General features: G+C 38.2%; 1 protein-coding gene across 1 annotated transcript; it reads left to right on the top strand.

Annotated features, from left to right (window-relative positions):
• Nucleotides 1-145: 145 nt before the first annotated feature.
• foxj1b (forkhead box J1b) lies at nt 146-3,249 on the top strand. Its single transcript, XM_055176966.2, has 3 exons — nt 146-484; nt 615-1,206; nt 1,743-3,249. The coding sequence occupies exons 2-3, from the start codon at nt 661-663 to the stop codon at nt 2,553-2,555; spliced, it is 1,359 nt and encodes a 452-aa protein (XP_055032941.2). The 5' UTR covers nt 146-484; nt 615-660; the 3' UTR covers nt 2,556-3,249.
• The last annotated feature ends 10,873 nt before the right edge of the window (nt 3,250-14,122 follow it).

Genomic DNA, 14,122 nt, shown 5'->3' with positions numbered 1-14,122 from the left:
AGACTTTATGCAGCACTGCACAGCACAGACTGATTATGACTTCAAAGTACCGCGAGTGCAACTCGAAAGCATAGTGCTCTCGCGGTACTTTGATGTCATAGGTCAATCTGTCTGCGCAGCGCTGCTTGAAGTCAAACTCTGAAGCCTTCAGCCAATCACAGAGCGTCAACATTTAAAGGGCTATTAAGAAACAGCCAAAACGCAGGAGCGCAAAACCTACATCTCATTTCTTCAATTCACTCGCTTGCTGTACGAAACCACCCTGGATACTTAAGCGTGTTTCTAAATGACTTTCTTTCTCTGAAACGGGAGTGGAATGATACTTTACTCAGTTTATTTGCAGATCATGACCATTTTTGTGGATGCGCTCGTGTTTCGACTGCACTTGTTGCGCTGAGGCGAACATCAGAATCTAACGGACTGATATTTAAAGATCGGCGCACCGGCACCGTTAAAAGATCATCGGTACATTTTAATTGACCAGGTATGCATTTACGTTGGAAAATCTAATTTGCTTATTTAGGAAAAAAAATCTAGACACTTTTAACGGTTAAACATTTCTTTAACTGTCCGTTTATTTTCGAACGCGCACGTAACGTGTCTACATTTTACAGATCCTCAAAACACGAAATTAAAGGGCACATCCAAGTTTCATCCAAGATGCCCGTGTTAATGAGTCCCGAGATAGCGAACAAATTCAAAGAGAAATGGATGATGCTTCACCCGGAGGATCAGGACAACGTCAGCGGCTCCATTCATTTTGACGACAGTCTCACAAGTCTGCACTGGCTGCAGAACTTCTCCATCCTGAGTGCCAGTCCGGAGAGGATTCTCACCTGCCATCCCCAACATCTCATCTACCACAAAAACCAACTTGGGGGAAACGACTCACCCTCCAGCCCACCTGCCGGAGATACAGCGGCCACGGGGATGCCACAGACACCCGGCAATCCCACAACCTCCTGCAGCAGTCTGGCAAATGCGTACGTCCACCAACAAGCAGGACACTACATAACGGGGCAAACAAATCCGTCCGAGGAGATAGACTATAAAACAAACCGCCACGTGAAGCCACCTTATTCATATGCCACGCTGATTTGCATGGCAATGCAAGCTAGTAACAAAACCAAAATCACTCTGTCCGCCATATACAGCTGGATCACAGAGAACTTCTGCTATTACAGATACGCGGAGCCAAGCTGGCAGGTAAGATCACAGCTTTTTACGCCACATGTAACAGGTGCAACAGGTGTACTGACCATGCAGTTTAACTAGGATGCTTAGGTTTTGATCCAGATCAACCACACTACCAACATCATGCCAAAACTGCACTTATCTAAGATATGTTGATATACTTAGCGTAAAAATACCCTGATGATGAAAAGTGAGACCACTAAACCCAAGAGCACAGGGTTTCCTGAGACCTCACTCCATAATGAGTGATCCTTATGGGAGCCCCTGATCATGTGAAACAAGGAGTGCTGAATTACTAGAGATCCTTATTCACCACATTTCTTCTGCTGTACACGCAACATTCCCCTCCCCCAATTGTATCTCTATGCACAGTGAGCTAATGAAATAGGACACCTCTACCTGCTGCACAATGGGATTTTATAGGAGCCTTTATGTGTTGCTTACTTCTACCACTGGACCTTATAGCATTTATAGTACAATTTACTAATAAATGTAACTGTATTTAACTTTGCACAAGAACTAACTTGCTGATTTTGCTTTACTTTCAGAATTCAATCCGCCACAATTTGTCCCTGAACAAGTGCTTCATGAAGGTGCCCAGACAGAAGGATGAGCCAGGAAAGGGAGGCTTTTGGCAGATCGACCCCCAGTACGCTGACATGTTTGTCAATGGCGTTTTCAAGCGACGGCGAATGCCTGCCACACACTTCAATACCCAGAGACAGAGCAAAATGCTATCCTCCCCCAGCTCCTCTTTTGGCTCCCATTGCAACCAAACTGGCCAACAAATGGGAATGGGTCATTTCCAAGGACCCGTCTCAGGAAACAAACGCAAACAGGTCTTCCCCAAACGAGCGAGCAAGCTCGCCAGAGTCTCCAAGTCCCCTCTTTTAACCACAGAGATCAAAACATCAGATGTACTGAGAGGTGATTTCGACCTTGCCTCTGTTTTCGATGATGTGCTCAGTGGGAATGACAGCACATTCGAGGATCTGGATATCAACACAGCCCTGAACTCGTTGGGGTGTGAGATGGACCTATCTGCACAGAACCAGCACGGGCCTGGCTACAGCAACGAGGACGAGCAGGCTTGTGCTTACCTAGAGGCGAATGGCATGATGGGATGCAACATGGAGGAGTTTCACCACCAGCAGCATCATCACCAGCAGGTGCAGGTTCATCCGCAATATTACGAAGGAGCGACTCTGTTCTCGGATCAGGTTCAGCAGCATCAGCAGCACCCCTGGGAGATTAAAGAGGAAGTCCAACCCATCCCAATTTCTTTGGATCACGGCTATGGCATCTGTGAGGGATTCCTTTCGGAGATGCAACTGTGGGAGAGAGCAGAGTCATATCTGTGAATTCACTATTGGATAAATATGCACTGTCTTTGCTGGTCTGAAGACCTATTGACTTTTGTTTTGCTACATTAGCATAATGAATTATTGAAGATATGAAAAGTTATATGTAATTATTCTTTGTACTTCTTTTTTGCATTTTTAAAGAACTTATATACCAATTCATTTATAATCAACCTTGATTCTTTGTTGGAAATTTCTTAAGATGCAGATAAATATTGTTGTGGGGCAAATCTATAGTTATTTAGGGTAGTGACATTTTGGTCCTGTATTGATTAATTGATCTAATATATTCATTTTAGCTGACCTGATATTTTATGTCATGCTTTGTAAGTCTAACAGAAAATAAATACAAATTAGATATTCGAGGGGAAAAGGGATGCAACAGGCCAAAGTGCTTCACAATATCATTTTCAGATACAAAAAAAATCAGCACAAGCACTTTGAAACATTAGCTCAGTTTGTTGCCCAGTGATTTAGGCCTTATAATTTATTTTCTCTCTTTTACGATGATCTTTAATGAGAGTGAAAAGTGTCCCTTAAGATGTCTCATACGGTTCAAAATGCAACACTTGTGGGAGGCAATTTCACATGGCGATGACTGTTCTGGAAGTGTACTTGTATTCTTGATTCTTTAAAAAAATGAACATGCAACTTAAAATATATTCTGTTCTTGAATAAAAAGATCAAACTACAACTGGTTTTCAGCTTGTTGCTTTATACATTTCACATGTAAAGCATCCTTTAATATAAAAACTATAACTATAAAAAAATGTAGATTATATGTACAAACAAGTTACAAAATATGGGTGATTCTCACGAAATCCAAACTTAAAAGGTGTCCAGCATCAGATTTTTTTAAAAAGCTATTGAAGCCAATTATTATTTTGTGCACATATAAGATTAAGGTCTGAACTTACTATAACTATTATTTTTAAAGGATTTAAAAATATTTCCTATAGAATTATTTAATTTTTTTAGATTATCATTATAAAAAATTATCATTACCGCAACATGATATTACATTAAATATATGCATTTACAAACTCGTGTTTATGTAATGAGAACTTAAAAGTTGTCTAGGTACTATGGCAAACAAAATGTTTACTTTTATTTGGAGAGAAAAAAATATGAACTGCTTACCTGGTAGCCATCTTGTGTGTCACAGTCAATTATGTCCCTTCCAACAATTTTTTTTTTGAAAATGTTAGTTCCTTGAGGGCTTAAACAATGATTGAAAATTGTTGCGGAGGATGAGAAAATTTTTCTTGGATACATTTATAGCTATTCATTATTGTCTCTATATTTACCAATGATCACCAAATACCACATGTTTCTTTACTGTAAATGTTTATAGTATTTATAGTAATTATAAATTTTCCATGTCAAAGAACCCAAATCCAGTCATGGACACATTGGGGTAATTAAAATTTTCCCCTTAAATGTGGAAAAAAACAAAATTGGTTTGTATTATGTCATGTGAAATCATGTACAAAATAATACGTGAAGAGATGTTTGTAACTGTAGGCTTCTTATTTTGATACTCTTACTTTGCATTTACTTTTTTATCAAAATGTTTCATGACACCCCATAAGTCTAATTTTGCAAGAATCACCTATATTTTGTATATAGCTATATACTATATTATATAGCTGATTATAGAATAAAATCTGAATTCTCTTTTTTTATAAACTATTTATGATATTCATGAATTTTTATATTACTGCCTGTGTTTTAGTAAAAGTCCCTGGTTGTACCTCACAATATAGATATAGATAACACAAAACTTCAGGGCCTACATAAATTATCCATCATCTCCATTTGCTGCTTTAGTAAAACTATATTTTGTTTGTTTTGCCCTTTATTTCCATTCCTCTCTGACATATCTCAACATAATCTTTACGCCCCACCTCATAAACAGGACTCTGTCACGTCTATGACCCTATTCAGCATAGTTGTTTGTGATTTATTGTCAGAACGGTTTGATTATTGACACCGAAAATACAATAAAGACAAGTCCAAACTGGCCCGCATTTCTCAAATTACCTTCAGTTTCACTTTAATAGCCACATTACTGTTTAGGCTTATAACAGATGTTTGCTTAGACTGACCTTTACTGTTAATGTCAATATGAGTTGCCATAAGGAACATCAAGCATGCTTACAGTATGGGTCTTAATGATAGTTTATTGTTTTGGCTGGTAAAAACATGTAACATTCATGAAAGCTTACCATTGCAAGTTCTTTAAACTATAAACAGGTGCCTTTTAGTAAACTTGCACTGAAAGGTTCTTTAGGGAACCAAAAATCATCCATGGCATCACTGTGAAATCCTCCTTAATTTTTAGAAGTGAAGCATTTTATTTACTTGTGCTGTGCTTGAAAGTTAATTTTCTTGTTTTGCCTCCCACCTAAAAGCTGACTTAAATATCTGTGAAAATCCAATGCGTTTGGCAGAAAAATAATAATACGTTCACACTTGAAATCTCTTTTTAATGAAAAAGAAAGAAGGAAAGAGAGGATTAGTCGATTTCATCGGCTCTGCCTCCTTCTGTTGGAGGTCATGTGTGGAGAACCCTTCTGAATCTGTGAAATAATTCACATTCCTTAAACATCAGCGAGAAGCGGGCATGATAGCTGGCAATAAGCTGTGGCAAACAATGCCATGGTCATGGCAAAGCTATTCATTCATGCATACATCCAGTGGCCTACAGCATACATGTTCCGTTTTCACCACAAAAACACAATCCCCCCATTTGTCGGGTCCCTGTGGAAGTGACAGAGGTGACTTACGCTGTGATTGCGATGTAGGCAGGGTGAAAGGGGTGGAGTGGGGTTGATGTATGCTTCTCAGGGGACGTGTTTTTGTGGAGGAGGGATGGGAGAGCTTCTTGACGCTGGAGATAACATTATCTCCCCAGAGGCAGAGACTCCTGCCTGTATTTACATGGGTACCGTCGCAGCTCCGGTCCCACATACGGACCTGTCAGCGGGAACAAGGGTAGCTGTCACGGCAGGGCATTGCCACGCTGCTTTATGTCCCCCCGGGCACTGCTGGCAGACCCTGATTACAGGTGTTATGTGGGCATGTCAGCCAGATCACACAGAGAGATGGGTCAGCTATTCTGCTGAAAAAGTCAGCAAAACATTTGCCATCAGTTTTTAGTGTGTACAGTTTTCTTCCTGAACCAAACACCTTTAGTTGCATTTAAATCATGCATTTATGTAATATAATAAAGGAATATGAGTTGAAATTTGTTTTAATAAAGATAATAATACTACGTGGTTTGATATAATTAGACTCTTTTATCCAAAGTGACTCACATTTTATCTAAGAAAGGTACAAGAAGGTACAAAAGTTTAGTACCTTTTCAAAAAGTACATTTTTGTACCTAAAAGGTGCATATTGGTACCTCAAAGGCACACATTGATACCTTAAGAGCTACATAGTGGTACATATCTGTAACAAAATGGTACATATTAGAAGGTACAGTCCAAGTGACAACGTTTGTACCTTTATTTCTGAGAGTGTATGAGCGAGCCCTTGAAATCAAATCCATGACCTTTGTATTTCTAATGCAATGTTTATCCAACTGAGCTACACTTTAAAAAATGCTTGGTTGTTTTTAACCCATGGTTGGGCCAGAAAGAGAAAAACGGGGTGACTAATTCGTATCAATTCGTAAGACCACATTTTTGTACGGTTTGCCTTGACCCCTGTGACGTTAGGGTTAGGGGTGGGGTTTCATAATTGTTTTTATAATAATCGTGCATATTTTGCACGATTAACTTCATACAATTTCATGCAAATTAACCAACTCATAAATTATGTACAAATTCTATTGAGATCAGTCTGAATTTAACCCAACGGTTGGGTTTGTCCCTTTTTGACCCCAATAACCTAGTATTTTTTAGTGTACAGGAACACTAAATAGTTAACTGCAAATATTTGTCTATAATGCAGACTTGATCTAATACTCACTTGCCTTACTTTGGAATTCAAGGTGACAGGAATTCCTTTCGTACTTTTTATTATCTCGCAAGGACTTTTCTGTCAATTTTGTCTTTTCACAGACAAAGATAGAGACAACGAACTGTGACTGTCAGAAAACATGGAGCCACAGAATCATTTCTCCTAATCTTATTTAAAGCTTTACTAAATCAAACAAACAAACCCTTTTCTCTCCACGCTGGATTGGCTGCCAGTCACCAACCGAACAAGGTTAAAGGGCAAAGGTAATAAAATCCCTCTTATCTTACAGAACTATAGAGCAGTGTTTAGATGATGTTTTCTGATAAGTCAGTGATAATGTGCTCATGTTTAAACCTTTATGACATGTACACCAGTTAAATTCTGTTTCAGTCTATCGAAGCCTGACACATCATAAAAACAAATAACATTGCATGAGAGGCAAAAATTTTTTTCACACTGTTCACACTTAGAAGACTATTAAGAAATATGATTTTTAAAAGCCCTGTTTTTTTTTTTAGCTCCACAGCAAGCAATCTTGCATTTAAAAGACATCTAATAACCGTCCAAACACAGCCTAAACGTCTAGGCTAAATCAAGGCAAAATTGTCAGTGAAAATGTAAACTCTGTGAAAACGCCAGCGGGTCCAAAACCGCATCATCAAATAAAAAATTAAAAGATGCAAAACATCTAATTATACTGCAGAGCATAAGTAGCATCTAACAATAATCCCAAAATAAATGAAAATATAAATAAATAAATAAAACTAAACACTTTGTAATCACTGTTGACTTTGCTTACATGACGAAATGTCATACATCTTGCAAGTGATCGCACAAATTTTCGTGGGATAGTCACAGAATTTTTTGCTCATTTTCCGTGGCATTCTCACGGATCTCCGCATTTTTCCGTGGCCCTGCCATGGACTGTCTTTTTCCGTGGCATTCTCACGGATTGGTAACTCAACTGTTTTCTTACCATTGTTGCTTCGGTTTAATTGTATAAACCAATAGTTAAAGTGACATACTAACGCAAACACCAAATCTAACCCTAAACCGAAGCGAAAATGGTTTGAAAATAGGAAAAAGGAGTTGTGTAACCAATCCGTGAGAATGCCACGGAAAAAGACAGTCCATAGCAGGACCACGGAAAAATGCGGAGATCCGTGAGAATGCCACGGAAAAATTAACAAAAAATTCCGTTACTATTCCACGGAACTTTGTGAGATCACGTTTCTATTTTGGCAAAAATTACATGGAACCAATTTAAGTTTATTTTGGTTAGAAGTGGTTTATATATAGCTGGTCTAAAGTTGACACAAACAGTGAAATGACACTATTTGGTGATTCTCGGGATGTTAGACTTATGAGGTCATGAAACATTTTGATAAAAAAGGTAAATGCAAAGAAAAAGTATTAAACTATGAAGCATATACAAACATCTCTTCATGTACTATTTTGCACATAATTTCAAATTAAATCATACAAACCAATTTTGTTGTTTTTTTCACATTTAAGGGGAAAATTGTCATTACCGCAATGTGTCCACGACTGGATCTGGGTTCTTTGACATGGAAATATTTATAATTAAAAAATCTAAAAAAAAAAGCATCCGTGCCTGTTATACTATAAACATTTACAGTAAAGAAACGTGGTATTTGGTGATCATTGGTAAATGTAGAGACAATAATAAGGAATATAAATATGTCCAAGAAAAAGCTTCTCATCCTCCGCAACAATTTTCAATCATTGTTTAAGCCCTCAAGAAACTAACATTTAAAAGAAATGTTGTAAGGGACATAATTGACTGTGACACTCAGGATGGCTACCAGGTAAGCAGTTCTTATTTTTTCTCTCCAGATAAAAGTTGAAATTTTGTTTGTCATAGTACCTATACAACTTTTTAGTTCTCATTACCGAAACATGAGTTTGTAAATGCATATATTTAATGTAATATCATGTTGTGGTAATGATAATTAAAAATTTTAATATTTATATAGGAAATATTTTTTAAATCCTCTAAAAACAATGGTTATTGTAAGTTCAGACCTTAATCTTTTATTTGCAAAAAAAAAAAACATTGGCTTAAGGGCTTTTTAAAAATTCTGATGCTGGACACCTTCTAAATCTGGATTTCGTAAGATTCACGCTATGCTTGCTGGGTCAGCTGCTAGTACATGCTGCTAACAATGTAAAAAAACATGAACAAATACAAATTTGCATAAAAGCCAAACGCATAAATGAAAACCATATACGTTACAATCTCACTTCAAAGCATTTTAATGTATTTCCACTTATAATTTGGGACAGTTTTGTTACCATCATCGCTGTTACAACTGCCAGCTTTATTCTGTCCTCCTTGATGTGCTAATTTCATTGTGTCCAACCCACAAATAGATACACACGCAATATGGGCTACCCTGCGCTGTTTATGTCTCTTCGGGATGAGATCTTTTTACCCGTGTCTGAACGAATGGAGATGCTATTAGGGAAATCTTCAGAGGAGATAAGAGCCCATTCAGAGGCCGCCGTACATGCAGACATTGAATGGCCTGTTTTGTCGTCTCCTCTCCCCTAAATGTGTCAAATGTAGATTTACCTTCCTCAATCGCATCGCATTGTTGATGTAATTCGTTTATAAAGACATAATGACATATTTCTTTATAATATGATATGTCAGGTTATCGGGTAGGTCATATTGCATTGATTTACCGTCACTGTGCTTAAAATGAAAAATAGCATTTTACGAATGCAGCGCACCGAAATTTGGCTCACTTTGTACGAGACACGGCTGTGACTGGAATGCAGAATTAGTCAACAGAGTTTTCCTAAATGTCACTCCTGCCTGCTCCTTTCATTTCTTCTCCATATCTTTTGTGGGTTGCTATAAAGCATGGTGCAGGCCCAGGATGGGTTGGCAGGGTGGCTGGTGAAAAGCATTCCTCAGGGGTTTCTTAGATCTCTGTGGCTGAGCAAGAAAGAGCAGCCAGAGGGCAGAGTGTCGAGACGGCCAGAACCAGAAGCAGCGTCCTGGAGCCGGGCCACACACCCTGTCCCATGCCAGATAGTAGAGACAAACAAATGCAATGCCATCCACAGACTTTTTATGCTACGTGCTACTGATATTTTGGGTCATTAATGATATCTGAATGTTATTCACGTGATTTCAAAATGTTCCAGTATATCTCTCAGTTCTATTGTTTCCACTCCAGTGGCTGTCTTTTATCCGTATCGTATAGGATTGGTTATGTCCCTGTGCACTCTCAAGTATAGGTCTTTTTACCCGTTCTCATTAAAGCCAGCTGCATGTCATTGCCTCTCCTTAATCACGCACAGCAATGAGCTCATCTCCTATCACCTGCCTGTTGGCCCTGTTCAAACTCTCTCCTCCTACACTGTCTGGGTGTGTGGGTCGGAAGCAAATCTCATTTGCTTTAGCACTCGCACTAAATCAGTGAGAGAAATAGCGCTTGATTACATAAGCATGACTCTACATGGGGAAATGTGAGCCTTGACACCTCCATCCAACGTGTCGCTCTTCTTCTTAATAATTGATGACCGACCTGCGTGTTGCATGTACGGGCACTGTGCCGAGATGAGGTGTCCGGAGGCTTAAATGAGTCTGAACTTGACACTTCACTGTGTGGCCCACAATGCACCTCTACAGGGGATGGTTTAATACACTGTCAGCAAAAAATAGTCAAAATATGTACCCCAGCTGGGACAGTACTCTTTCAAAAAGTACAACTTTGCATCTAAAGCGCTCACATTAGTATCTGAAATGTACTAATTTATACAATGGTACATATTAGGACCTTTTTAAAGGGTACTGCTAAAGTGACAGCTGGGGTACGTACACTCACCTAAAGGATTATTAGGAACAACATACTAATACTGTGTTTGACCCGTTTTCGCCTTCAGAACTGCCTTAATTCTAGGTGGCATTGATTCAACAAGGTGCTAAAAGCATTCTTTAAAAAAGTTGGTCCATATTGATAGTATAGCATCTTGCAGTTGATGGAGATTTGTGGGATGCACATTCAGAGCACGAAGCTCCCGTTCCACCACATCCCAAAGATGCTCTATTGGGTTGAGATCTGGTGACTGTGGGGGCCATTTTAGTACAGTGAACTCATTGTCATGTTCAAGAAATGAATTTGAAATAATTCAAGCTTTGTGACATGGTGCATTATCCTGCTGGAAGTAACCATCTGAAGATGGGTACATGGTGGTCATAAAGGGATGGAAATGGTCAGAAACAATGCTCAGGTAGGCCGTTGCATTTAAACGATGCCCAATTGGCCTAAAGTGTGCCAAGAAAACATCCCCCACACCATTACACCAGCCTGCACAGTGGTAACAAGGCTTGATTGATCCATGTTCTCATTTTGTTTACACCAAATTCTGACTCTACCATCTGAATGTCTCAACAGAAATCGAGACTCATCAGACCAGGCAACATTTTTCCAGTCTTCAATTGTCCAATTTTGGTGAACTTGTGTAGATTGTAGCCTCTTTTTCCTATTTGTAGTGGAGATGAGTAGGTGGGGTACCCGGTGGTGTTTTCTGCTGTTGTTGCCCATCCGCCTCAAGGTTGTGCGTGTTGTGGCTTCACAAATGCTTTGCTGCATACCTCGGTTGTAACGAGTGGTTATTTCTGTCAAAGTTGCTCTTCTATCAGCTTGAATCAATCGGCCCATTCTCCTCTGACCTCTAGCATCAACAAGGCATTTTCGCCCACAGGACTGCTGCATACTGGATGTTTTTCCCTTTTCACACCATTGTTAGTAAACCCTAGAAATGGTTGTGCGTGAAAATTCCAGTAACTGAGCAGATTGTGAAATACTCAGAACCTTTCTTTCCCATTCTGACATTCATTTTGGAGTTCAGGAGATTGTCTTGACCAGGACCACACCCCTTAATGCATTGAAGCAACTGCCATGTGATTGGTTGGTTAGATAATTGCATTAATGAGAAATTGAACAGGTGTTTCTAATAATCCTTTAGGTGGTTGTATTTGCCATTTTATCTAACAGTGTGTATTGCAAATAAAACTGATACGTTTTCAATTAACATTTACATTGATGCTCTCCAAAATGCATTCAAGGTATGCATATTTTTATAAATATGTGTTGGTATCCAAAACCAATTCTCATTGCATTACTAATCATTGCATTGTTCTACCAACTGTTTGAAGAAAAAAAAAAATTTTCTTTTCTTTGATCACATAGCAAAAAAAGCACTCTGGGTATACATCATTAGCATGTACGTGCTACAATATACCCACCTGGCACAAATGCTATGAGGATCTGTGCTAAAATGAAGGTGTAAAATTTATAAAAAATGTAAAGAGCAGACCACCCACTATTAAAAACGTATAGTTACAAATGAGAGTTGATAACGACAACATATGTGTGAATTATTAAAAAGAACATTGAGCATCGTTCATTTATTGACCTTCATGTCACTTCACCTGCTGAACTGAGCACAGCAGCACACAGCTGATGTCTAAATGCTGGGTAAATTAGATTATGAAATTGCTAGCTGAATCAAGAGAGGTGGTACAGTGGAGATATACTTGCTGATACCTGAGAGAGGGGTAAAGCAAACATCAGCCTATTCCTGTAGAGCAAACACTACCACCGGGGTTTCATTAAAACTGATTGGACCCACAGGGACCACACCTGTTCCAGGCAGGCTGAGATCCACACACACACACACACACACATACACACTCGGTGGCTTCAGCTTTCAAGGGATCTGGTTTAATACACTGCAAACACACATCGGGAGAACATGAGTGTTCTGGATTCTCAGAAGCAGTGGGAAACTCTGGAAGGACGGACTGTGCTTAGATATTCCTTACACTAACTTGCGTAATTCTCCATACTCCCTTCCATGTACACTGTTTGCCCAAACAGTTCACATGTAAATATCATCAGTAAATTCACATTTGTAAATACAAGCATGCTACAGTAAGCCTCAACCATTTACTAGGAATTTTCTACATTAAATTTTGAGAAGACACACGTGCAGATGAGAAATAAAAACTTGAACTATGTTTTAAAGCTATTGTTGTGCATCTAACTGTAAAATGCATATAATCTATGCATTTAGCTCTTGGTATCTTCACTTTCCCCGAGAACAAGCAAACTAATCTTTCAGATTGCATGTGTTTAATGTGCTTTACATAAATAAATGTAACGCATGCATCCACATTGCTCTATTCACATACAAATGTACATACATACTGCCACAAACAGACTGAAATGTACAGTCAGTCGAAAAGTACAGTAGGGTTGAAGCGAACACCTTTGACGACTCAGAGGTTTGTAATTGGGCCCATGAGGACCGATGTGGATAATAGCTCACCCGCGGGACTGAGACGAGAACGAGCGACCGAGAGAGACGTGGAAGTTGAAGCAGGAAAATATAGGAAGAGCGTAATGTGTGTGTACCCGTGTGTTAAGTACACTACTGTTTATAATTAAATACATGTTGTTTGACAACACATCACACTGACAAGAAACAAAAATGTTACCAGAAGTCATTTGAGGGAAACGGAAGTACCGGCGTAAAGGCTTAACATCGTAAAACAATGTTAGTGTGTGTTTTGTTTTTTATGATATTTGTATTATCCTGAGAGCTGGTGATGTAAAAACCAATAGGGTTGATTCCAAGGGAATACACATACTGATGAAGTGTAAGCAAGGTAAATGTATTACATACATCAAAATGGTAAATGGTTGGAAGAATGTGATGAGTCAGAATTGGTTTTACTAGTAATAATAAAGTAATTGAAATATATTTCAGATTTACATTTTATATTCTGATTTATATTATTCTGACTAATCTATATATTTGGATTTACATTCATATATTCAAACTTCTAATTATATAATCAGATTATATATAATCAGATTATATATATTCAGATTTTATACAATCAGACTTTATATATTTGAAGAGTTTCGTTGCAAAACGGGATAAATCCGTTTTTAACATTTTTGTCAAAACATGTTTATTATTATGTTATCATGTTATTATTTTGTTTTATGGTGCTACTTAGCTGTATTTTTAAAGTTATTAAGGTTTAAATCAAAACCTTAAAGATTTCTGAAAAATAAAAAAACTCCTCTTCATTTATATTTATATTTATATTTATATTTATATTTATATTTATATTTATATTTATATTTATATTTATATTTATATTTATATTTATATTTATATTTATATTTATATTTATATTTATATTTATATTTAATTGGCATTGTTGGGAGATGCTGTTATATCTCCTGTCGGGATATCTCTCTAGGATATACAGGCATGATTCACAGATGGATCATTAGTGGACGGGGATGAAGAAGAGACACTGACACGTGGAGGGTCAGTCTAATGATAGTCGATGTTTCATTAAAAGATGTGAACGGGGGAGACAGTCCTGTGGGTACTGCACTTTCCTATCACTGGTCTCACACTGGACAGCTACACACAACTCACCCTTATCACGCAACACCACGCACTAAAACAGAATGACCATCAGTTCCAATGGACACTTTTGTTTCTTATAAACCGAATCTTTGCCAAATATCAGCCGC

This window comes from Misgurnus anguillicaudatus, chromosome 4 (assembly GCF_027580225.2).
Source record: "Misgurnus anguillicaudatus chromosome 4, ASM2758022v2, whole genome shotgun sequence".
In the NCBI taxonomy this organism is placed as follows: domain Eukaryota; kingdom Metazoa; phylum Chordata; class Actinopteri; order Cypriniformes; family Cobitidae; genus Misgurnus; species Misgurnus anguillicaudatus.
Note: the sequence above shows the minus strand (reverse complement) of the source record. Positions and strands in the feature narration are given on the sequence as shown.